The 27,136-nt window shown below is 38.5% G+C and overlaps 1 protein-coding gene across 1 annotated transcript in view; it reads right to left on the reverse strand.

Annotated features, from left to right (window-relative positions):
• USH2A (usherin) overlaps positions 1-27,136 on the reverse strand; it is an 870,853-nt gene that overhangs the window by 666,970 nt on the left and 176,747 nt on the right. Inside the window, exons 11-12 of the mRNA XM_089312189.1 lie at positions 10,007-10,202; positions 4,007-4,137 (exon numbers count right to left, since the gene is read on the reverse strand). Of these exons, the coding sequence (XP_089168315.1) occupies positions 4,007-4,137; positions 10,007-10,202 (327 nt within the window). The remainder of the gene's footprint in view (positions 1-4,006; positions 4,138-10,006; positions 10,203-27,136) is intronic.

Consider the following 27,136-nt stretch of genomic DNA (forward strand, 5'->3'; position numbering starts at 1 on the left):
AATGTGGGTGTCAGATCACTTGGTTACTAGTTACAAATATTGCTTCACTGAATCATATCATGTAAATGGTAACACACTCTTATTTCACACATTGACAAAAAAGAAATGGAGGGAATAGTAAGGACTCTTGGGAAACTTGTGGCACTTTGTTCTTAATTGGGTGTTGGTTATGTGTGTGATCAAATGACAAAAAAAAACCTCATTGATCTTTACAACTAAGTACATTTCTTGGTACATATACTGTATTTTAATCAAATGTGTTTTTCAAAAAAGAAAAATCATCTCCCATTCAAAGTGATTTTCTCCTGTAAATGATATGTTTCTTCTCTCTGTTTTTCAACAATTTTTCCTTTCTTCAGTTTTCAGTAGTTTGTTTATAATATGTTTGAAGTACATGTCTTTTTGTTTCAATTGTTATGGGTTTGTTCATCTTCAATTCACAGGTATAGGAGTATTGCTAAATTTGTAAATTTTTCAGACATGTACTCAAATGCTTTATTACCCTAACCCTCTTAACCCTCTATTTTTTCTCTTTCTAGGACTCAAATGACAAGAATATTAGATTCTTTGTTATAATTCCATAAGTCCCTAATTCCCCATTTATTTATTCACTCTATTATCTTTCTATTGTTCAGATTAAGTAATTCCAATTCTATCTTCAAGGTCACTTATCCTTTCCTTTGTGTCTTCCATCCCACCAATGATTCCCAATCTTTCAATTCACTGAGATTATTTTCTAGTTTTGGCATCGCATATTTTAATTCTAAAATTATCATTGGGTTCTTTTTTATACCTTGTATTTCTTTAATGAGACTTTTTTCATTTATTTCAAGTGTATTCTTAATTTCTCTTCATGACTAATTTCTGATGGATATTTTCAACTCTAACATCAAGGTCATGTTAGTCTTGGTACTGTTGATGGTCTTTTCTTATTTCATTTCATGATTATCATGATTCTTGGTCTGACAAGTAATGCTTTTTAATTGAAACCTGGACAACTATAGGTCTTTTTTTTTCTTCCAAGATTTATTTTATTTATTTGGAAGGCAGAATTACAGAGAAAGAGAAGATAGAGTGTCGCTCCCCCTCTTCACGGAGGAACGACACTAGACCCTGCGCTGTTCTTTTGTCTGCTCTGCCCTTCCCGGGTTTGCTGCTGGTTCTTCCCGGGTTGGCTGCCGATCCCTTCCACCTCCATGGAAGGGCGGTGCCCCCTGCCACTTTCCCCACTTCCGCGGGGGAGTGGCACACCGCCAGCCGGCTCTCTCGGGGGCTGCTCAGATGTTATCCGGATGTTCCCTTTAGATGTTCCTGGTGCATGTTGTCTCTCTCCTCCTTTATAGTCCTCTTCCACCAATCCCAACTCTGCTACCCACACGCCGAGTACGCTGCTCTCCTCCAATCAGAAACAGCTCCTGCAGCTTGTCAAGTTGGTGAGAGGCAGCTGTGTAGAAGCTGTTTACTCCTCTCCCAGCGCCATATTGTGAGAGAGCAGATGCATGGAATAAGTCTTAATTCCAGTAACTTAGTCTAGTCCGAGTTGCTCCCCACAATAGAGACAGAGAGATCTTCTATCTGCTGTTCACCCCCCAAATGGCTGTACCAGCCAGGGCTGGGCCAGAAAAAAGCCAGGAGTCAGGAGCCTTTTTTCTAGGTCTCCCTTATGAATGCAGGGGCCCAAGCACTTAGGCCATCCTTTGCTGCTTTCTCAGGCCCATTAGCAGGGAGCTAGATTGGAAGTGGAGCAGCTTGGACTCAAATTGGTGCCCATATTGGATGCCAGCATTGCAGGCAGCAACTTAACCCACTATGCCACATGGTGGCCCCTACAAGTCTTTGCTAAATCTTCTGTTTTAGCAGCAGTCCTTTTAAACTCTTCTACTGGTGAAGAGAGACTGCTGCTTCTTTTGCCAGGCAGGAGTAGAAATCCAAGTATTCCACTGTTTCCACTGTCAGTAAGCAGTGGTGAGTCTCCTCCTGGCAGTGGGCAGAACAGGAAGTTCACAGTGTCCCTTAAGCCTCTAAGAATACCCTCTGAGTGAGAGGGGGGGGATTTCCTCTGTTATAAGGAATCTCAAAGAATGCCTGCATGAATTGAGAGGTCCCATGCCCTGAAACGCCATTGCCCTGAGTATACACTTTCATGATCCCACCTAAGAATTAGAGCCACTCCATGAGACACAGGGAGAGGGATCTGCAGCCAGTAATGTGCAAGAGAGGTCTGCACTGGTTCACGAGAACAAATTCCGTATATTTCTTACCAACTCCATGCTACGTGACATCTCACTGGTGGCTGGAAATGGACCATGGTGGTTTTTGGCTTTCCTCCAACACTCAGTTAAATAATTAGAGAGCCATCAGGAACTGTCTACCACTCTGAATGGGATGGACTTGATAGAGAAGTTTGAGTTCACAAAAATCAGGTGTTAAATTATTGCACATGTGAGTCGCGGAAATGAGAGACAAATCTGCTGCACTTTAATCCATATGGTTTGTGACATTTAAATGAGATTCCGAGAAGTAGAATTTTATTTCACAGTCTTTTAATACTATATACCAAAGTTACTTAACCTTAGATCTTCATGGGGGAAAAACACTGTTTTTAAAATGGAAATTTTACATAATGCTCAGAATACAATAGAAATCATTCTAAATAATCTAAGTATGAGATCAGTTCTCAGATTCTCTATTTCTTCAACAAATATTGATTTGATGCTTGTTATATGACTGGAAGCATTCTGTTAGAAAAGCAAGAAGTAAACAAATAATATCATAAAAGCTCTAATGATAAATAGATGGTATGATGCAAAAGGCAGTGAGTTTAGAATGTTCTGTATTTGAGAGATCGGCAATATCTCAAATGATATATTAAGATCTCAGTTGAGACTTGAATGACAAGCAAGGAAGCCAGGCCAAAAATTCAAAGGAGATATGTAACAATGAGACGTAGTCAGATTTGAGAGAACAGCCCCTCGATATCATAAAATAAAAATAGAAATTGTCTTTGTTGATTATTCTTCTGCTCGTCAACTTTCCAATGAAGCATGTAATGCTGTTCTATTAACACACTATGGTTACTATGAAAGTCTTTAAATCCATATTTTGCCCTCACTTACATTTGTATTTTATTTTTGGAAAGCCTTTTTTTGATTGCATCCTGAAAGTAATATAATAAATATTGCCTTGCACTTATTATATCCACTGTAATTAAAAAGAAATGTTGTGGAACTAGATTGTGGTTTATGTTCCTAGCCACTGTACCCTTAATTATTTATAACATGGTCTGTAATTATTAAAAACTAATACAATCATTGAATTGATTCTTCCAAGTAATTACCCTTTCACTATTTTTATAATTTTCACCTATTGTTATTACCAGGACAGGTGGGTAGCACCTTCAGCTGAAGACACCTGATTTAAATATGGGAGCTGCAGCTTCTGCCCGGGTAGGAGTTATGGACCCAGGTCCATGAGAATCCATGTTCAGATAGGTGAGGCATGGATGTTTGAAATGCAGGTAATAAAAATGTGCTTGAATCATGATAATCCTTTCTACTTTGATTTAAGAAAGAAAGAAAGAATATGAAATTTAGAAGCAGGCTATCATAGTTTTCATTGAGTCTATATGCAAGTGACTTTGGCTATTCTATCTTCTAAAGAAATTTTAAAAACACTGCTCTTATTTGTTATTTATTAATATTAACTTACCAGTAACAACAAAACACACTCAATTAACATCGCAGTTTACTCTGGACCCCCACCCTCCAATTTGTTTTGACACTTGTAAAGTTAAAAGGAAAGAAGTCTTTCTTACATTCAAGGGTCCACTTAAGTAACCATATGTTTCATGTTCATACTATCAATGCATAGGAACACCACTAAATATATAAACACACAGAGAAGACTTTCTGTAAAACAGAATCCTCAGTTCCACTGGTAGCATATCTTAGAATTAGTTTCTGGAAGAGTAATTACATCCTTACCTTCAATACCAATAAGAACTCACCTGATCACAAAGGAGGCTACTGTTTCTAGTGCCAACTTTATCACAATCACAAGGTTTGCAAACATCGATGGCTGAAGGATCTGCACCAACTTGTCGGAAAGAGTAATCCTTGCACAGCTCGCAGTGTCTTCCTGTATCAAGGAAAGGTTATGCATTATGACTTCCAATTCATTAAAGTCCACCACATAATTCAAAATTAAAGACTGTATTCCTTTGAGGGAATTCTATAATTTTCAGGACATCCATTTTAATGCACCTTTCGTCTCTACCTGCCAATTTAGTGATCCAGAGCATATGAAACAATGAACCTGTTACAAACTGTGCTTTACTTCATTAAACTCCCATCTGTTATATAATATCATACTTCTAGAAAGCTATACCTTGTAGGGGCCCATCGGTTTTAAAAGAGTTTGTTTCTAAACTTAAAACTTTATTTCATGAGCCAGGCACTTAATCTAAATCAAATATGAGAAATTTCTACCTAGGTGGTATGTGATTCTTATATAGCTGGAAACAAGTAGGTATGTAGTAGTAGAAATATTTTTCCAGAACTAAATCTTGTAACATGGCATACTGTTCTTAATACAACTGATTATCCTGTAGTTTTCATGAGAAAAGCAAATGCTTCTTTTAGTGGTCATCATTTTCCCTCTAAATATCAAAATAAAAATTCTCTACATTTAGCTATAACTAATAAATTTCATATTAAATATTAGAACAGTACAACATGCTAGCTGTATCAGGTAATTTTTACTGTTTACAATGCATTAATTGGAAATTTTCCCTTGCCATTTTAAATATAAAGAAACTGAAACTACAAGGAGCTTCTAAGTGAATGTGAATAGCATACGAGTATAAGACTGTTGAAACAAAACTCGAATTTATCAAGTCTCCCTTTAAACATTTCGCATTCTGCTCAGGTGTCAATGCAAGTGGCCCAGTATTAGAAGACTATGGAAATAATCTAGTGAAAATTCATATTCTGATGGATGGTGGCTATGAACTAATTAAAATTAAATGGATTTATAGTATTTCTAGAATATTACCATTTACATATGCTGATGATGTCCAAATCTCCATCTCTAATCTAGAAATATCTATTTTATTTATCATTCAATAAGTATTTATTGAATGATTACCAAGTTCCAAATAGTGGGCTAAGTGCTAAGGACCTCAGTATTGAGCAAAACACACAACACATATTGCCTCACTCTCCCAGAGCTTCCTTATGGTCTATGGATAAGACTAATCTTAATTAAATAACACCAAGAATAAATGTACATTTACAGCCTGTGATAAGCCTAAGGAACCACTGAAGTATATAGATGATTTCAATCTTTCTGAAACACCACAAAAAAGCTTTTATTGAAGAAAGGAGCTTTAGAATTGTACTTCCAACTGCCCACAAAAGACCTGCTCTGTGTCCCTTAGAAATACAAAGTATGTCCTAAACAGGACTTGTCATTTCTGCCTTGGCTGGATCTTCCTGGGTTTCTTGTCTGAATGAATGTGTCAATTGTGATCTCAATGCTCAAGCTGGAATATCAGAGATCAGGTAAGACTCTTCCTTCACTCGCCTACACTCTGCTCACAAAACACTCTCTCATTTTCCATCCCAAATATCCCTTGGCTCCCCTCTTCTTACCCACACTACTTCAGTGTACTCTGACATTGTTCCTCAGCCGAGCTACAGCAGCACCCCAATAACTGGTTTTTCAAAGCCACCTTTGACCCTCTTCATCTCATCCTCCACTTTACAAGCAAATGCAACCTTAAAAACTGAAAAGCAAGTTATTGCTGTTCCTGTTTAATACCCTTTAAGTGGTTTCATTGACCTTAAGCCAGAAGCCAAATTCTTTATCATGATTTACAGAAACCTCTATGATTTGTCATGTCCTTCATTTTTACTCTCTCTTCCTACTATGAGCCATTTGTCTTTCGATCATTTCTTCAAAGATGCTACGTTTCTTTCTATTCTGGGCCATTGAACAACCTATTTCCCTTACTAAATACTTTTGTTGATCCACTGAATTCTCTTCCATCTCACGATTTCACCTGCTGAACCCTTCCCGTAGTTGCCCTATTGCAACCACAGGATGCACTGATAAGACAACGTTGGAATTATTCCTTGAGCAGTAATTACACTACTTTGCTACTATACAATGATGCAAAGACAGAAAATTTGGTTATCACACTCATCTTCATGTCCCCAGTACCTAGCCAAGTTCTAACGACATTTCAGGTCATCAATAATTATCAAATAATTTACTTCATGCTTCATAGTAGCACCTTCAAACCCATTAGACATGAGCCATTATATTTTACAAATTCAGATGTTGCTTATTTCTGCTCATCAAAAAATAGTAATATTTGATGGCTAGCTAAAATACTTTGTGGCTTTAGAACAGGGCATTGATTATAATCTTCTTAATTAGAGTTTTTATTTATTTATTTATTTTCAAATACTTATTTTATTTATTTGAAAGTCAGAATTAGAGATAGAGGTAGAGACAGAGAGCGAGGACTTCCATCCGCTGGTTCACTCCCCAGATGGCCACAACTGCCAGAGCTGCGCCCATCCGAAGCCAGGAGCCAGGAGCCTCTTCCAGGTCTCCCACGTTGGGGGCAGAGGCCCAAGGATTTGGGCCATCTTCCACTGCTATCCCAGGACATAGCAGAGAGCTGGATCAGAAGAGAAGCAGCCGAGACTAGAACCAGCACCCATGTGGGATGCCGGCGCTTCAGGTCAGGGCTTTAACCCACTGTGCTACAGCGCCAGCCCCTTCATTAGGGCTTTTAAAAAGATCATTCCCAGATTATCAAAGTCCATGCCAAATCCAAATGAATATAAACATCTTCATGTGAGAATCTGGACATAATACAAGATAAAAGTGATGCAAGTAAACTTCCTTTAAGGAGAAATTTATATTCAAGCTAAGAATTCTCAAGTCATCTTGAATATATTTGAAGATTAATCAATGGTATGTGTTGCTCCCCGTCTTCGTGGAGGAACGACACAGGACCCTGCGCTGTTCTTTCGTCTGCTCGGCCCTCCCCGGGTTTGCTGCTGGTTCTTCCCGGGTTGGCTACTATCCCTTCCACCTCCGTGGAAGGGCAGTTCCCCCTGGCCACATTCCCCACTTCTGCAGGGGAGCGGCACACCGCCGGCCGGCTCTCTGGGGGCTGCACAGGTGTTCCTTCAGCAGAATGTTCCCCTTAGATGTTCCCCGTAGGTGTTCCCCTTAGATGTTCCCGGTGCATGCCGTCTCTCTCATCCTTTATAGTCCTCCTCTGCCAATCCCAACTCGGCTGCCCACACGCCGAGCACGCCGCTCTCCTCCAATCAGGAGCAGCTTCTGCAGCTTGTCAAGTTGGTGAGAGGCAGCTGGGTAGAAGCTGTTTACTTCTCTCCCAGCGCCATATTGTGGGAGAGCAGATGCATAGAATAAGTCTTAATTCCAGTAACTTAGTCCAGTCCGAATTGCTCCCCACAGATCCCCCTTTCTTTTTATTTTTTGGCGTTGATACGCGCCTGTCTTCGGTGCCCCGTGGCACACACTCTGCTCTGCTTGCTAGAGTTGCCACAGGTTCTTACAAGTCCTATCAATCAGGCAAACCGAATCCGGGTCCTCTCTTCGCCATGTTGTGAGGAGGTTTTTAGGCGCTGATGCGTGCCTGTGTTCGGTGACCTGCGGCTCATACTTTGGTCGAGCCGCCTGCTGGCGCTTACCGCCTTACTAATCAGGCAGACCAAATCCAAGCTTTCTCATTGCCGTATTGTGGGGGAGACTTATTAGTGTTGGTTCGTGCCTATCTTCGGTGACCTGCAGCTCATACTCTGGTCGAGCTGCTTGCTGGTGCTTACCGCCTTAATCAGGCAGACCGAATCCAAGCTTTCTCATTGCCATGTTGAGGGGAGGCCTTTCTATTTCTCTATTTCTCTATCTCCGGGCATTCCTATTTCCCCCATTTTACTTCTATCTTCCAGCATTCCTATTTCTCTCATTTTACTTCTAAACTTGTTTCTCTTATCCCTGCAGCTTCCCGGTGCCTCGCCCTGCCGTCAGCTTCACGGCTCCGCGCGGCTTCCCGGCGCCTCGCCCCGCCGGCGGGCTCCGCCCCGAGGCTGCTTCTCGGCGCCTCGCCGGCTCTGAGCCGCTTCAGCCCGCGCCTCTCTCATCTGCGCGGCTCGGCTTTGCGCGCACACTCCGGGGTCTCTCACTAGCCCTTTCGCGTCTGAACCACGGCCTCGCGCCAGCCCTGCGTTCCCTATCTATTCACGCCCCGTGCTCTCTCTGCACGCGGCGGCTTCCGCGGGTCACACAGCGTAGCTTGCGTCTCCGCCACTAGCATTCAATCTAAGTTCCCCGGGCTAACCTGGCGAATTCAACCCAGCTCACGTTTCTGCGCCTTTCGGTCTGGCTTCCCGTCCTTTGCTCCTCAGGCTAATCTGACGGATTCCAACCTAGCTCATACGTCTCCGCTTCTGGTTTCAACTCTTCGCCCCCCATTCCCGGGCTAACTTGAGAATCCCAAAGTGGCTTTCCGTCTCCGCCTTGGCCTGCCCCCCGCGGCTTCAATTTCCCTAACATTTTTCTCTACCCGGTATGTTTCCCCAAGCTTTCCTCCAACAATACTCCTCCCTCATTTCTCCTGGCCTCTCCCCACAGTCCGCGTCCGAGTCTGTTTGTTCTAGCTTTCACTTTCGCTTTCGACCTTAGAGATTTCTCCCAGCTTCCCCCCGTAGTCCGTATCTGAGTCTATGCCTAGGCTTTCAATAGCTTCTTCCGGCACCCTTTTCGTCCGGCTTTTCCCTAGGCTGTTTGCTAGTCTCTCTCTCCGGTATTTTCCACTTCTTCCCGTTTCTTCCCTCCTAAGTTTCCTATCCGTCCTAGGTTTCCTATCCGAGCTAGGTTTCCTATCCGAGTCACGGCACCATTATGTCGCTCCCCCTCTTCATGGAGGAACGACACCAAGCCCTGCCTAGGCTTCATATCCGAGTCACGGCACCATTATGTCGCTCCCCGTCTTCGTGGAGGAACGACACAGGACCCTGCGCTGTTCTTTCGTCTGCTCGGCCCTCCCCGGGTTTGCTGCTGGTTCTTCCCGGGTTGGCTACTATCCCTTCCACCTCCGTGGAAGGGCAGTTCCCCCTGGCCACATTCCCCACTTCCGCAGGGGAGCGGCACACCGCCGGCCGGCTCTCTGGGGGCTGCACAGGTGTTCCTTCAGCAGAATGTTCCCCTTAGATGTTCCCCGTAGGTGTTCCCCTTAGATGTTCCCGGTGCATGCCGTCTCTCTCCTCCTTTATAGTCCTCCTCTGCCAATCCCAACTCGGCTGCCCACACGCCGAGCATGCCGCTCTCCTCCAATCAGGAGCAGCTTCTGCAGCTTGTCAAGTTGGTGAGAGGCAGCTGGGTAGAAGCTGTTTACTTCTCTCCCAGCGCCATATTGTGGGAGAGCAGATGCATAGAATAAGTCTTAATTCCAGTAACTTAGTCCAGTCCGGATTGCTCCCCACAGGTATGAATGGTTTATTTTAAATAAAAAAACTTGCAAAAATATATATAGGCAGGCATTCAGCCTGGAGGTTAAGATGCTAGGTAAGATACCCGTGTCTCCAGTCAGCGTGCCTGGGCTGGTTATCTAGCTCAGGTTCCTGACTTCTGCTTTCTGTCAATGCAGACTCTGGGAGGCAACAATGATGGCTCAAGTCAGTAGGTCACTGTCACCTGTGTTAAAGATCTGGATTGAGTGCCCAGCTCCCAGCTCCAGTTTGGCACCATTCCACCTGTTGTGTGCCTCTCCAAAGGAAAAAAATAAATAAATAAAAAGATGCAGCTTAGAATTCTACTTCTGAGAAATATCTAATTATTTGACGTTAGGCATCTCTGGTGAATCAGTGTACATAGCAACAACACGATTTGCAACACTATGCATTGTAGATGGACGCAGACAGTCCACAAGGACCAACTCAGCCATTCCTCTGTTGTTCATTACCTGTAGTGTTATGTTCACAATCATCACAAACTCCTCCTCCCCCTCTCAGGTGATCCAACGGAAATGGGTCTATGGAGATATTATAGTGGCAGCTTCTGGCATGGCTATTGCACCGACAAGGCTTACAGTTGAAGGCGTGAACTTGATCACCGTGGCGGAAAGGCTTGTCGTTATAAAGAGGCAAGCACCGATCACACTAGCACAAGTAAGAAAGAGAAAGCTGTGAATTTTCTATTTATACACCAATCACTTTTACTAAATGTAAAGCTAGGGTCTGTGAGTTGAAGCTAGGAAGCATTATATTTTGAACACAATGCTTTATAAATAAGAAAAAAAAACAAAAATGTTATAGGTGTGGTAGATCTAAATTATGAAAGTGACCATGCAATTGAAACGATGCAAAGCAATCTTAATAATTAATGGGAAAAGTTATGATTGTTTCAAAATCTAAAAACTTGTCAAAGCATTACAAACTCCCCTGTAAAGGTGAATCATCAGCAGTAAAACAACACGTTTAGTACTCTGCAATCTAAAACTTTATAAACAAAACATTATAGACTTGAAGAAATTTTTTCTTTGTAAAAACCTTACCGAGTGCTTTTTTTTTTTTTTTTTTGACAGGCAGAGTTAGTGAGAGAGGGAGAGACAGAGACAAAGGTCTTCCTTTCTGTTGGTTCACCGCCCCCCCAAATGGCCACTACGGCTGGTGTGCTGCGGCCAGCTCGCTGCGCTGATTTGAAGCCAGTAGCTAGGTGCTTCCTCCTGGTCTCCTATGCAAGTGCAGGGCCCAAGCACTTGGGCCATCCTCCACTGCCTTCCCGGGCGACAGCAGAAAGCTGGACTGGAAGAGCAACCGGGACAGAATCCGGTGCCCCAACCAGGACTAGAACCCGGGGTGCCAGTGCCGCAGGCAGAGGATTAGCCTAGTGAGCTGAGGCACTGGCACCAAATGTTCTTAACAGTGCATGCCTGTCTGCTATTCTATTCCTTATCATATTAAACAAGGGTCTTGGTGCCAGCCCTGTGACTTTGTGGGCTAATCTGGCATTGCTATGCCAGCATCCCATCCTGGAGCACTAGGTTGAGTCCCAGCATCTCCATTTCTGGCCCAGCTCCCTGCTAATGCTCCTGGCGAGGCAGTAGCAGAAGGCCCACTTACTCAGCCCGCTGCAACCCACATGGGAGACCTGGAAGTTCTGGACCCCTGGCCCAGCCATGTGACTGTATGAGGAGTAAACCGGCAGCTGGAAGATCTCTTTCTCTCTGTCACTCTAATTTTCAAATAAACAAATAAAAATCTTTAAAAAGGAACAGGCATCTTTTCTGTGTTTTGGCAAATAGTCATGTTGCTAAGTTTGGATCAGCTTCCGCTGTTTTAACATTTGTGCTTTAAGTGTTGTGAAACGTGGCTGAGAGTTCCTCTACCGTGAAGTTTTTTGCTGGTATCACTTTCTCCAGGACATCTTCAGGGTATTAAAGATGACCTTTGAGATGGGCATTTGGTGCAGCTTCAAGATACCTCTTGGTATTCCTACATCCCAACTCAGAGTTTGAGTCCCAGCTCCACTCTATTCCGCCTTCCTGCTAATGTGGACCTGGGAGGCAGCAGGTGAGTTCCAGCCCCCACTTCCTGTTCATCTGCCTTTCAAATAAAATGAAAATAAATGACCTTTTAACACACAAAACTACTTCCCTCATTTAAATTCACCTAAGGTGTTGTGCAGGCATGCCCAGAGTCTCCCCAACAGTGCAGTGACTCCACTCATATTCAGTCTACGCTTCACCTCCCCTATTGTCTATCTAGCACCACTTTAACCTTTGTTGGCCAGTTCTCTTTTTTGAAGATCCTTACTTGGGGAGCATCATTTAGGTTTATCACAGACAAGGAGACAACCACATGCTTCTCTGAGAATAACCTGAATATGGATGTGCAGTGACCGATCACCACAGACTTCAAAAGAGATCTGATTGGTCACTTATGATGTGTGCACCTGTCATTTATATGGTAATTTGTGAACTGAAGGAGCAGCAGCAAAGTTTATGAAATCAACCATAGTAATAAACCACAACAGGAACTCGATCCATGCTGTTGGAAAATGACAGCATTTAACTGTCATTCACACATGTAACAATTGTGCAAGCAGACTTCCTACAAAGCCCTATAAGAAGAAAAATTTTACCAAAATTGTGCAACATACCTGTTATCTACTGGAAAAAACACTAAAGCCAGAAATATTTTAAAAAGTTAATGATTTTGGACCAAGCACTGTGGCATAGTGGGTAAAGCCTTTAGTGCCAGCATCCCATGTGGGCACCACCAGGCTGCTCCACTTCTGATCCAGCTCTCTGCTGTGGCCTGAGAAAGCAGTGGACGATGGCCCAAGTCCTTGGGCCCCTGCACCTGCGTGGGAGACCCAGAAGAAGCTGCTGGTTCCTGGCTTCAGAGCAGCCCAGCTCAAGCCATTGCAGCCATTGGGGAATGCGCCAGCAGATGGAAGGTCTCCGCCTGCCTTCCTCCCTCCCTCTCTCCCTCCCTCCCTGTCTTTATCTCTCTGTAACTGTGCTTTTCAAATAAATAAATACTTTTTAAAAAGAATGAATTTTCCAATATAATTTGTGAACATAACAGAATTTTTTTCTTAGATGCAACTGATGAATTATCTAAAATGAATTTGGGATAGTTGTAAGTATCCTTTTATAAAACAAATTAAATAAAAATAGAAATCACTAATTTAACTACCAAACATTGTGGAAATATTTACATGAAATAATTTCTTACAAAATGTGGATGTTTTTCAATATTAGAAATATATATGTATATTGAATAGTGTTACATAGACCCATATCATTAAATGTCAAGGCATTTTAATGGATTAACTATCGTACTTTAGAAAATAACACTCAAGCATTCTGAAATTATTACACATTTACTTTTTTACAATTTAATTTGGATGGGAGTATGGATGTATCAGAGTAGTTTCTTAAGAAAATCATAAGAGATGAAATCTCATTTTCAAAGAACATGAATGTTTAAAATTTTAAAAAATATGGCCAAATTCCATGTAGAAAAATTCAACTCATTTATTCTCCTACCAGCCACACCTGAGATTAGAACAGTTATTTTTATCTCTTCACTATTTGGGTTTTATAAAATATAGTAATCATGTTTTAGTATGCATGTCTTTGATAAAAAGTAGAGCTAAATATTTTCCACCTAATTCTTCATTATATACAGTTTTTTCTGAGAATGTTATTTATTTTTCAGTGAATCTATTTTTATGATTTTAATGGGTTTAGAATTGTCTTTTGGTCTGCGAAGATTCAGTACAGAATTTTCACATTGGAATTTTTTTTCTACTTTGTTGTTCAGATTCATCAGCAGAATAGCTAACTTATGTGGAATGATAATGATGATAGGCATATTTGTCTTTATTCTGATTTAATAGAAATCTCTTTAATAATACAATTTGTATGGTGATATAGATTATTGATTTTAGGTAGAGAAGTTTTATCATCTTAAAGAAAAAAAATCCCTATTATGAGACAACCAATATGTGTTTATGTTGAAAAATAAGAAATACACTGTCAATTTTATTAAATGTTCTGATTTAATTGTTTGACCTATTGAAGTGACAAATTGTGTAATAAGTTAATAGGTTAGTTGAAATCTATACTTGTAATCTTAGGATAAATTCAACATAATTAATGACAAATAATGTTAAATAAGAAACTTTTGAGCTTTGCATTTGTATTAACAAATGACAGGCCAGCCTTTAGCTCAGTTGGGATGCCCACATCTCATATGAGAAGACCTGGATTCAAACCCTAACTCTCTTTTCGAGTCTAGCTCCTGCTATGCACACTAATATAGACAGTAGGTAGGAGTTCAAGTACTTGGGTCCCTGCAACCCACATGGGAGACCCAGCTGAGTTCTTGGCTCAAGTCTCCTGTTTGGTACAGCCCTGGCTATTGGAGACAACTGTGGAATGAACCAGCAGATGAGAGATCACCTTCTGTCTACTTTAAAATAAATGTATACTTTATATACACATATATAATATACAAATATATGTAAAAAATGAGATTGCTCTATGTTTTGTAAAGGCTAAAAAAATTTAAAAATTTTAAGTTTTTTTTTTCTTTGAAAGGCAAAGTTACAGAGTGAAAGAAAGAGACAGGGAGATCTGGCTCACACCCTGAATGACCACAATGGCTGGAGCTGGGCCAGTCCAATGGCAGGCACTAGGAGATTCTTCCAGCTCTCCCATGTGGGTGCAGCAGCCCAAGCACTTGAGTCATCTTTCACTGCCACCCAGGCACATTAGCAGGGATCTGGATGAGAAGGGGAGCAGTGGGGACACTAACTGGCACCCAAATGGGATGCCAGCATCACAGCAGCTGCTCTATCTACCACCCCACAATGCCGGCCTGCAAATTTCAAAATCGTAACAGGTCATCTGTATGTATTTGTGTTTTTAAAGTTAATCTCTGATTAGAAAACTCTCATTTTGTACATAAACTAAAACATTATATTTTGTCAAATTATGTTTCAGATGAAGTAGGATCAAAATATATAATAAATATAATATTCATAGATACACAGCCATAAAAAGAATTAAATTCCAAATTTATATCAATGTGGATGGATATTATGTTAAGCTAAATAAACCAGGCACAGACAGAAAAAACATTAGATGATCTCACTACTATGCGAAGAAACTAAAAAAGCCACTTCCATAGAAGAATGATAGTGGCTCTGAGTGGTGTGGAATATGGAGGGAGGGTAGAATGGATAGGAGATGGTTCACTGATGTAGTTAGATAGGAAGAGTAACTTCCAATCATGTATGCTTAGCCACAATTAGATATAGATTTCAAAATAGCTACCAAAGAAGACTTGATATTTTTCAAGGCAAAGACATGATGATTACACATTTGAATACATGTATTGAAATATAACATTAAACCAGATGAATATATACAATTATTGTGGCAAGTAAAAGGTTTAAAATTTTAAGATTGTCCCCACATATACCTGTTTCTATGCAATATTTCACTTGTATCTATTGATTTTCTATTATCTAGAATGTCCTTGCCCATGATCAGCTATATGGAGGAAGGTTAATCTGTAGAGTGGAGCAAAGAATGATTTATGAACAGAATTCATAACCAAAATTTGTTTCTGGTTAGTTTTGTCATTTGTAGTTTCAAAAAGCAGAGGAGGGCTTATCTACACGTAGATCCTAGGAACCATGACATATCATTAGTGGATAACCATGACTTCCCTTGGTTGCCATATGTGTGAGAGAGACATGCTCTAACTGAATAAATGAAAGAATAGATGAACTCACTTTCTTACCTGAAGGAGAGAAATGAACTCATTGAGGTCACACACAGGACAATTAGTCATGATCCAATCAACCTCTCTCCCAGTATTTTAAAAACTTTAAAAACTTTACTCCATCTACAAACTTTGTCCATGGGCATACTTTGCATGAAAAACAGTGCCCCAAGCATGATTCAGGCTTTACTTAAAAATAGGCTTGTTGTAGACTGAGCATGTAGCCTAACAGTTGGTACAGCAGTTGAGACAGCTGAATCCCATGTCAGAGTAACTGGGTTTGAAGCCTGGCTCTGACTCTTGACTCCAAACTAAAGCTTCCTACTGGTGTGGACCCTGGAAAGCAGTAGTGATGGCTCAAGTAGTTGGGCTGCTGTGGGTGTTTGGAGAGTGGGACAGTGGATGGGAGAAATTGACACTTTGTCTATTTTTTGGTGTGTGTATTTTCATCTATCTCTCTTTCAAATAAATTATATATTTTCCTTAATTAATTATATGCATGTAATTTTATTATTCATTATGTATTCTTGCTTAAGAGTTAGTGAAAGTGATTATATGGAACCTGTTGCCATATTAGAATGACTTCAGATGCAGTTTGCTTCGATCAAATAACTGCTTGCTTTTTGAGTTCGGGATTTTGTCAATGTGTATTAGTAGAATGAATCTAGTGAAGATTTCCCTGATATCTCTATAAAGGCAACATTCTTTTCTTATGATCTTTAAAAATCTCATTTGAGGTTTTACCCTTATTGTCTATTTTAAAAAATAATCAAAAAGCTGTTTTGCAAGTAAGACTGAACTAGACTAGATCTGTCAATGCTCAAAAGACATAATCATGGTGTCCTTAGTTTATAATAAAAGAGGAATTTTGTCACTGACATAATGGAAGGGTTTTGCTCCTACCAGCTTCTTGTTATAACAGGTGACTGGCCTTCCTCTTCTGGAAAACAAAAAATCTAAAGAAATATGGAAGGTATGCTCTGTTTTCCTGAAGAAAACAAGCATAATTTTCATTTTAAAACTCTAAAATTGAGAAATTTTAAAAATTATTATTAAACTGGAATGACAAGGATTTGTAGAAGGATCAACGCCAATCCAGGTAGCAGAGCAGCTTATTTATCCACGTCCACGTCTCTTCAGAACAGCATACATATAATTTCCCTTCACCACAAAACACAGCCAGCAATTCAGAAAAGTAATATCTTGAAACTACTTAAAGAATATTTTTGTAATGAGATATTGTTGTAGTGATGAAAAGGAAACAAGCTTAGTACTCAAAAGTAAGGAAACAGTTAAAGTCACATATCTTAAAAAATAATGCATTTATAAATAAAAATACAGAAAAATACTCATAATACGGTTTGAATTTTAAAACTAAGATTAAACTAACATGTAGAATTTAATCCTATTTTCCAGATAAAAGTAGATTCATCTACAGATATGAATATTGAGGTAGAACGTTAAGAAGATAGAGACACATGATATGGATGTACTTATAACAACAATAATAGAAGGTCTCAAAGTATATAAACTATTTCCCAAGGGTGTCGATGAGCAAGCAGGGTTACGGATGACTTTTACATATCTTATAATTTCATCTCTTTACAGTGCACATTTATCACTAATACATTAAAAATTGAGCAAATAAAACATAACTGAATGGTTATAAGAAAGTTACACATTTTTGTATCATTTACATGTAACATTTTGCTAAAAAAAGCTAAGAAAATTAAAATTTTTAAATTACATAAAGATGAGCAAGAAACTACAAATAATTTTGTTTTTGAAAAAAATGTAGGCTAAAAGAGTTTATTAATTATATGTAACTTGTGTGGTTTTGAAAAGACTGTTTTCAAAATGAGATTAATGCACAAAGCAAATATTTAAGATATGACAGCCTACATTTCTGTCTTAAATTTGAGTTAAAACGTATACAACTAAATGACATATTGATTCCTATATTTTGGGTTTTGAGCCTAAGGGTGATGCTGTGTTACTATTCCTTTGTTTGATTTACAATGACAGAGAAACAGAAGGAATACTTTGCAGTTTAGCTTTTGATTACAAAGTTTCATGACACTATTAACTTTTTGGCCCCATCACTGCATTTCTTCACAACTCCTTTTAGATGATACAAAGAGGCCCATGACAAAAGGGGAGAAATAATAACAGGTAAGTATATTATGGGTAAATTTGGGAATTTTTTATAATTTTGTCTATATTTTCTTTTTTTTAAGTTTTATTTATTTATTTTTGACAGGCAGAGTGGATAGTGAAAAAGAGAGACAGAGAGAAAGGTCTTCCTTTTGTCATTGGTTCACCCTCCAATGGCCACCACGGCTGGCGTGCTGCGGCCAGTGCACCAGGCTGATCCAATGGCAGGAGCCAGGTACTTATCCTGGTCTCCCATGGGGTGCAGGGCCCAAGCACTTGGGCCATCCTCTATTGCCTTCCCGGGCCACAGCAGAGAGCTGGCCTGGAAGAGGGGCAACCGGGACAGAATCTGGCGCCCTGACCGGTACTAGAACCCGGTGTGCTGGCGCCGCTAGGTGGAGGATTAGCCTATTGAGCCGCAGCGCTGGCAATTTTGTCTATATTTTCTATTAATGATAGTAAAGTCTCATTAAAATCTGAAAATATGTGTGCGTCATATTTTATGCAGCTCCAGAGTCAAATGGTTTTCTACTTAATGTTTTCCCAATCTCCCGTTGATCAATGTCACTTTCAATTAAGTTTCCGTTTCTTCTGTAACAATTGGTTTCCCCCTGATATGTCCCTGGATGCTCGAATTATAAGATTAGAAAATGGCTATATCAGGGTCCAGGACCTTTATCACTGATTCATTTAAATACTTTCATTTTGATAGCTTCTTAAAGGCTACTAATCAACTCCACTAAGAAGCAGCCAAATACTTTGACATGTTCAGGTTAAAAAAAAAAAATCATACAACAATCCTTGAATCTAGAAGACACTGATGGAATTGATTTTATTACATTATATTCTAATAATACACAATGACATTTCTCTCTTCTGGATCACTAAACTGGAATTCAATGTTCTTTTGTTACTATTACAGATGAGCAAAGACAATCTTTCAAAGATAATCCCCTAGCCCAAAAGCATTTGTGTCAACTCTACTCCGATCAGTCTCAATTTTGATAATTTATTTCTTAATACTATCAAATTTACAAAGAAACTACAAACTTATATAAAGGAAAATTTAGTTATTTAACAAGAGAAAGAACTCATTTAATCACTCACTAATTAACAACTGTAAATGCTTATCATGTATCATTGAAGAAAGGTATCTCTCAGTCAGAGATACCCAGTAACTGAGATATCACTCAGAGATACCTGGACCCATGGAAGGTAGAGGGCAGGGAAAGGAGATGTCTTTCAAGGTCCTCACAGTGAGCTCTCTATGCTTAATAGATGCAATGCCCTTCGAAAGTTTATTTATTTATTTATTTATTTATTTATTTTTGACAAGCCGAGTGGACAGTGAGAGAGAGAGACAGAGACAAAGGTCTTCCTTTTCTGTTGGTTCACCCTCCAATGGCCACTGCAGCCGGCACACCGCGCTGATCCGAAGGCAGGAGCCAGGTACTTCTCCTGGTCTCCCATGGGGTGCAGGGCCCAAGCACTTGGGCCATCCTCCACTGCACTCCCGGGCCACGGCGGAGAGCTGAACTGGAAGAGGTGCATCTGAGACAGAATCCAGCGCCCTGACCAGGACTAGAACCTGGTGTGCTGGCGCCGCAGGTGGAGGATTAGCCTACTGGTCCTCGAAAGTTTATTTCATAATGAGGACTATGAGTCATCAGAAGGAACTTATTTTGTCCTCGATATGTATAGGTTAAGAAAATGAAGAAATTAATGATTTGTTTTTCAATTATTTCAAAGAACAGGAAGAAATTCTTTAAAATGCTTGTTTCTAAAAGCCACATGTGGAAAATGTATACAAATTCACCAATTCATAAGCCAATGAAATATTCATTTATTTTTTATTGAATCTACTATCTACCACATAAGCTAAAATTTTAGGGGCAAAAGGATAACTATCAATGCTTCCCTATTCCAGTTAGCATTTATAGATAAAAGCAAATTGCCTATACATTTAAAAACATTGCAGATATGATAGAATATTATACTTTATTTACTTAACAGTTTTCATTATTGTATTCTGAGCTTTCTGAAGCAGTACTAGATTTTATTAAAGAGTGAATTCTAGCATAATGCCCAAAATTATTGTAATTTCTCAATAAATGTCTACCGAAGGAATGAACAAATGAATTCATGGATGATTGTATAAACAAGTTAACATATAATGATGCAGCAAGAACTCATTTTTGTCAGTGAATTCATTTCCCTTATTACTGGCTCTAGGAGAGAGAGGGAGACAGGGAGAGTGAGAAATTTTTCCCGTTCCACCCTCAACAACAAAATACCTCCAGATATATTTTCCTAGACAATACTTTTAACATTATGAGAATAGCTAAGATACACAGTGTCATGCCTAAGTGCTTTATTACTACTTGACTGAATCTTTACAACAACCTATGAAGTAGGAGTTGCAATTATCTTTATATTATAGAGAAGGAAACTGAGGACTAGAAGAAGTGCAGCATCGTCCCAAGGTCATTCACTGCCATGTAAATTAGAATGTAAAAATTCCTGAACACAGAAATGTTTGCTATTTTTTTCTTCATTACTGTGTTCCCGGTGCCTAGAAGACAGGTAGCCCACAGTAGGTGCTGCATTTATACATCCAGATCTCTCCTTCAGAGTCCTTGCTCTGAATCATATTATGCAGCTCCAGGAGTAGAGAATAGCCTGGGGTGGGGGGTTGAAGGCACTCACTGTGCTCAGTTGGCTCTGGCTTTCTTCTCAGCATCTATGTTGCACAGCAGGGCGCTGGAAACCTAAGAATTGAGTCATTCCACTCCTGGCTAGAAAATTCAGAAACATGGAGGCAGCCCTCATCCTGGGAAACACAGGAAAGCACCCTGCTTATATGTGAGAAATTATAAAGTGTTTTACTTTGTAGAGGTCAGTATAGTGCTAACTTACTGAACTCACAGAGGCAATGTGAGAAACTGGTCCCAGATAGCCTGAAAGGACTGCGGGCCCCTAGAATGTCTGTAAATGTTTCCTTTCTCATTAGAATTCAGCCACCCAAGTGGGAATATATAGAAGCTTAAGTCTCTGATAAGTTACTGTTCTTAGGCTCTTGTCATCGTTTCTCCTTTCCTTTCAAGGTGGCAGGTCATTTATAATATAAATGATGCAATTTTAGTGTAATTTCATTGTCTACCAGATATACATAAAACTTTAGTTTACTTGCATAAGTTTTCCCCATTTGATGTTTTCCTCAGTAGCTCTCTGCTCCAGTGGCAAAGCTAATGTTAGACAATCTTGGTAATTTATTATTAATTTTAAGTTTGGGAGTGGGGAGGGCACAAAGCTCCCAACTGCACAGAGAACCTAGAACAATAACGGCTCAGTGCTTTGCACATGGCAGGTGATCAATATATATTTGGTGAATACATGAGTGAATGACTTAATAGACTTGGCATTTACAACATGTTACAGGACTATACCTTAATGTGACTGGCATTTAATTGAATAATAACATTAAAGATTAAAAAGTAAATGCCATATTTTACCCATGGAATTTTGCCTTTGCAATGAAAACAATGATCACGTATTTATCCTTCAATGATGTATTCCTTTCTCAGTAATGCTCTTTCCCTGGCTAGAAATTCTTGTACAATTCAGTATCCACAGTCACGATATACTTACCTATTCTAAAGGTACAAAAATAACATAAATTAAATAACTACTAATACTGTTGTGTAATATTGATCAGACATAGTTGATAATAATCTACTCAATATTTTCAACTACTAATAAATGGTAGCTATTTTTAGAAACTTAATTTTTTCTTTTGAAGATTTCTAACAGAAGCAATGAAAATAACCCATGGGCAAAGTGAAATGGAAGATTATAAAAATCATTCCATAAAACAAATTTTAGTAATACGTGAAACAAAATTGATATTTGTAAAAATACAGACTGTAGGCAGGATTTTTTGGATAACTTGAGTTGGCAGATTGTCGATTTATAAATTTAATTGATAGTCTATGAACTTTTAAACACAAAGCTGTGATTTTATGCCTTTTATATATAGACCTCATGGTGGGTAGTGTTTGAGATGAACAATTTACATTACAGGCCCTTAACTCTGATTTGTTAATTTTCAATACTGTATGCTGTGTGATATTTAACTTCCACTTTGGCCTACATGTCCTTCTTTATTACTTCCTCCTCTTTATATATGAGAATTGCTCAGGAAACTAAAAAGAAAAGACACACCTAGACACATCAGGTTCCCCAAGAGTGCAGGACGATTGTAAGGTTGGTTCAAGTTTGAGGATAAGGGCCAAGACAAAACAATTCTATTTTATTGCAGTCATAATTCTATTTATTTCTTAGAAAATGTGACCTAGAACAGAAATCATATTTGTATAAGATAATCTGAATTATTATTTTAAAAAACAATTCATGGAAGAAAAACTGGATTCATTGTACAAATATGTTCTTTAGATATAACTCTGCAAGATGGTGAAACCCATATAGTTGCAAAGAGGTGTTCTGCACTTGTCTCCATCAGAAGAAAAGAACCAATTCAACAAGGAAGGGGTGAATTCTAAGACTGACTGAGGGAGAACTCTGGATACCAGTAAAGACATGACAAGAACTCTAAACAGCACACAGATTCAGAAAGCCCATAAAGAAAGAGATGGGGAAGGGAGGTGAGAGAGAGAGAGAGAAACACTGCAATTGTTCCTCTGGCTTGCAAATGGCAGAGGTTTCCATATTTCTGAAAAGGTTAGTGAAAAAGCGCAGCAAAATCCATCATCACTGCAAACCATCAGCTATAACCACCAGAGAATTCCACAGTCCTCAGAGGCTTTAAATCTTGGCTGGAAAAATGACTAGGATTCTAGCAACTTTTTCGCTCTAAATAAGGAACCTACATTGGATCTCCTCCCCTAATCCCCAGAACCCAAGACTACAGTACAGCCACCACTAGAATTCATTTTGCTTTAGGGTCCCAGAAACAGTCATCAGCACCACCAGAAGTTCCCAGAGCCAGCATGCACCCCATGGTTCAGAGGCTGAGCTCCTCAGCTGCAGGATTGCACTGAAGAAATGCCAGAGTCACCAATGCTCACCCTAGGTGACCTCAGGAAGTTCTCCACATCTCATAGTTCAACACTGGTAGCTATTGGTACCAGACCCAACAGGACCTCAAAAAGTTCCTCTCACACGACTGCTAGCATCATGCTTGCAGAACACAGCAGACAAGGTCTGGAGCTAGCCTGGCCAATCTTACAAAATCTGGAGAAAGCCCCTTTGTAGTTTGTGGCTCAGCATCCAAGGTTGATGAATACAAGCCCCAGGGTCAACCCTTCTTGTCCCATGGGACTATTTAAGTTGCTATCCATGTTTCACAGGTTCAAGCTCACTAATGCCATTACACAAGCATCAGAATCACCTCTGCACTCACCCCTATAGGACTTGAGGATGGACTCATCCACGTCCTGTAGCTTCAGGAAAATGACTGTCAGTGCCACAGTCCCAGTACCACTTATGCTCCTCCATGGCACTTGAAAATGATCCAATCTGTGTCCTTTAGCTCTAGGACAGTATCTGTTAGTGCCATAAGTGCCAGTGTCATACATGCTCACAAAGAAGGGTTTCTTGTAGGGCTGACCAGGTGGTGATGAATTTTGTCAGTTTCTGATTGTCTGGTAAAGACTATTTCTTCCTCTGTTTCTGAAGAATAGCTTTGCTGGGTATAGAATTCTTGGGTGACAGTTTTTCCTTTCAAGATTTTGAATAAATCATCCCATTTTCTTCTGACCATTAAAGTTTCTATTGAAAAATCTGCTGTTAGCCCAGTTCTAATGGGTATTTCTTTATATGTAACTTGATTCTTTTCTCTTGTTTTAAGAATTCTCACTTTGTCTTTGACTTTTGATAGTTTGATTATGATATACTTCAGATAAGTCTGGTTTGTGTTCTTTGAGCTTCCTGAATCTGGATGTTCATAATAAGTTTTGGGAAGTTTCAGCTATTATTTCTTTAAATAGGGATTCAATGTGTTTTTCCTTCTCTTCTTCGTGCATGGCATCTCATAGGTCTTATAGGTTTTCTTGATTCTTCTTAATACTTATTTTCCACTAATGGGTTGATTATGTTTAAGGATCTCCAATCAAATTCAGAAATTTTTCTCCTCCTTGATCTATTCTATTATCAACACTCTCAGTTGTGTTTTGTATTTCTTTTTAGTTTTTAGCACAGAAATTTCTGATAGATTTTTTTTTATGATTTCTACCTCTTTGTGAAATTTCCTACTCATGCATGGTTTGCCTCCTTCTTTGAATGGTATCTTATATTTTCTTATATTTTATTGAGTTTCCTCAGGATTTAAATTTAAATTCTTTTTCAGGTATTCTATAGATTTTCTTCAAACAGGATCTATTTCTGCAGAATTATTGTGTTCTTTTGGAAGTGTTTTGTTTACTTGCTTCTTGTTGTTTCTTTTGTGCCTATGTTATAACTTTTGTATCTGGGATAAAAAGTTACTTCATTTAGTTGAGATATGGGTGTCATTTGAGTAGTTACTTTGCTTCTATGTGAGCCAAGAGGTTTAGCCTCCATTTGATTTCTTTTGCTGTAACTAACAACAGTAGTGCCTATGTTCTAGAGTGAAGCAGTTCATGGACATAATGTATAACTTTATGATAGAAACGGGCTTCCAAAGATATGTGTTTTCAAGCCCTGCAGAGTCCAGCTCTGATCACAGAGGAAAGTGGAACAGCTGGGACTTGAACCGGCACCCATATGGGATGCCAGCGGCTTCACCTGCTATGCCACAACACCAGCCCCTTCTGTATAATTAAAATTTAATTGAAAAATGTAAAGGTTCTGTAATGATCCACCATGTCATGCTTGGGAATTTACCCAAAGAAAATGAAATCAGCATATGAAAGAGTGATCTGTACTGCCATGTTTATTGCAGCTCAATTCACAATAACTAAGATATGCAATCAATTCAGATACCTGCCAACAAATGACTGGATAAAGAAAATGTGATATATATATATATATATATATATATATATCACTCTCTCTCACACACACACATATACATATACACATACATATATACACTATGGAATATTAATCAGCTGTCAAAAGAGAACGAAATCCTATCTTTTGCAACAAAATGAGTGCAACTGGAAACCATTATCCTTAGTGAAATAAACCAATCCCAAAAAATACAAATACTATGTTTTCCCTAATCTGTGGTATACCTAATAGAGTACCAAAAAAAGTAATGTATAATTATTTGCAATCTGCATAAAACTATTCCTATGCATAAACTGTTGAGAGAAAATGGCTTAAAGTCTAAATGAACTTAATTATTATCTTGTAACCACATAAGAAATATTGCAATGTTGTACTGTCATGGGTTTTATTTCCTTGAAAGAAATTATGAATGACTAGTTGACAATAAAAAATAGTTCTCACATAGGGTCCAGAAATTCTACCACTTGGGTATCCATCAAAAAGAAATGATACAATTTTTTGAAAGAGGAATCTGCACTCCCATATTTATTGTAGCACTATTTTCAAGGCATGGAAAAAGTGCCCTTTGGCAAATCACTGGATAAAGAAAATGTGATGTGTACACACACATGGTTGACTCTCACTTGTAAAAAAAAATAAAAAATGAAATCTTATCATTTGCATTTTAATGGATGAAATTGGAAGACATTGCGTGAAGTAAAATAGCCAGACACAGAAAAGTATGTGAACACTAAAATTAAAGAAAAAACAATGATCTGAAGCAGACAGTGATCCTAGGAGACGTGGCTTGGTAGGAGACCAGTAAAATGGGATGTGGTTGGATAATGGGAACCAAAACAGACTGGAAAAAGTTCTTGATGTTCAATAGCACTGTGAGATGCCTACAGTTAACATGAAATATTATATTTTTTCTGAGTATATAGAAGAGAGGATTTTGAAGTGTCCATTCATAAAGTGATGATAAGGAGAGGAAGAAATTAATTACCCAAATTTGATCAGCACATGTATACATTTATCGAAATATCACACTATATACAATATACAAAATTCATTGCTAATAAAAATTTTTTAATGTTTAAGGAGATGGACACACTAATATGATTTGATCTTCACATATTGAATATTTATGCTCCTTTATTATGCTCCTTCAATATTTTCAAATACTTCTATCTGTAATCAAGATACAACAGCTGTTATCTGGCATAATACTCCACACATAGCAAGCATTTAATAAATATTTGTTGAGTGAATAGAACTAGCAAATGATTAATCTTCACAGTAGAACCTACACAATAGTCATGTAGTCATCATTACATACTGAATAGTCATCTCCACTCTGTCAGTAGCCTGAATACTTAACATAGATGAAATATTCTTGATAGCATAATACAATGTATTTTATAAATATTTTGGAATCCTCATTATAAACAAATTTATAAATGATTTAAAAACAAGTAACTGTGCTCTCCTACCACCCAACTTAACAGCTCTATTAATAATATCTGAATTTAGTAATATTCATTCTAAATCATTTCTTGATATTCACACTTCATGTTTATGTGTCATTTAGTATAACAACATTGTTTTTGTATGTTTTTAGAAATTACATACATGGCATGCTGTGTAGGCATGCTCTAAAACAAGGTTTGTGCGCTCATCACTGTTTGAGTGATCTAGACATTTTCAATCCATGGCAATATTCATTCTTATCTGCTGCTACCAGTGTTGCATTGAGATATTTGCAAATTGTTTTGAAACAATGTCAGCACCTTCTAGTGAGTATTATGAGTCCCCAGTTGCTAGTAGCAGAAATTTTCAGAATTTTTTATTTTTGTCAATGTATTAGCTATAAAATGTGATCTCATAGTTTTTATTAGTTTACTGATAAACAGTAAAGTGACAAATTTTCCTAAGTATTGTGACCTTTTACATTGCCACTTCCATTGCCACATCTCTTCTGTGAATTTTCATTCTTTTGTGCAGTCTTCAATTTGTTTAATTTAAAAGTTAACATTGTCAGTTATGTGTGTTGCTAATGCTACCTGCTAATCTGCAGGGTTTTTTTTTCTCCCAAAAATCATGGCACTTAATGTTTAAAAGTTTCTAATTTTAATGCAATCACATTTACCAATTTTTCTTTACAGTTTACACTTGAATCTAGAAATCAGAAAGATATACTATATTTTGGTCAAAATTTTTAGTTTAATATTTAGATATAAATTTTGCTAGGAATTGATTTTTGTTTTTGGTACAAGTTTGAAATTCAACTCTTCATATGCAAAATAAATTTTCCTGCTCATATAATTATTAAATAGTCCATTATTTTAGCCACATACATGAAATGAGAACTTCTATGAGTGAATGTTCTATTCATCCATCCTTGAATTAATATCTTATTTTCTTCTATTTTCAAAATAAGACTTGCTATCAATCTTCCCTTGCCCCTTATTGTCTTTTTCAAATATATCATTGTAATTTTTGCCCCTCTAATCATGAAGTTACAGAAAAATGTTACAGGAAAATACTATTGGTATTTTAATAATTATGGGAGGAATTTGTTGTACTTATAACTGGAAAGAATAACACATTTGAGATACTAAATTTTTGTATATGTATTCATGATGTGG

This window comes from Oryctolagus cuniculus, chromosome 13 (assembly GCF_051225735.1).
Source record: "Oryctolagus cuniculus isolate XC-2025 breed Fujian yellow rabbit chromosome 13, ASM5122573v1, whole genome shotgun sequence".
Lineage (NCBI taxonomy): Eukaryota > Metazoa > Chordata > Mammalia > Lagomorpha > Leporidae > Oryctolagus > Oryctolagus cuniculus.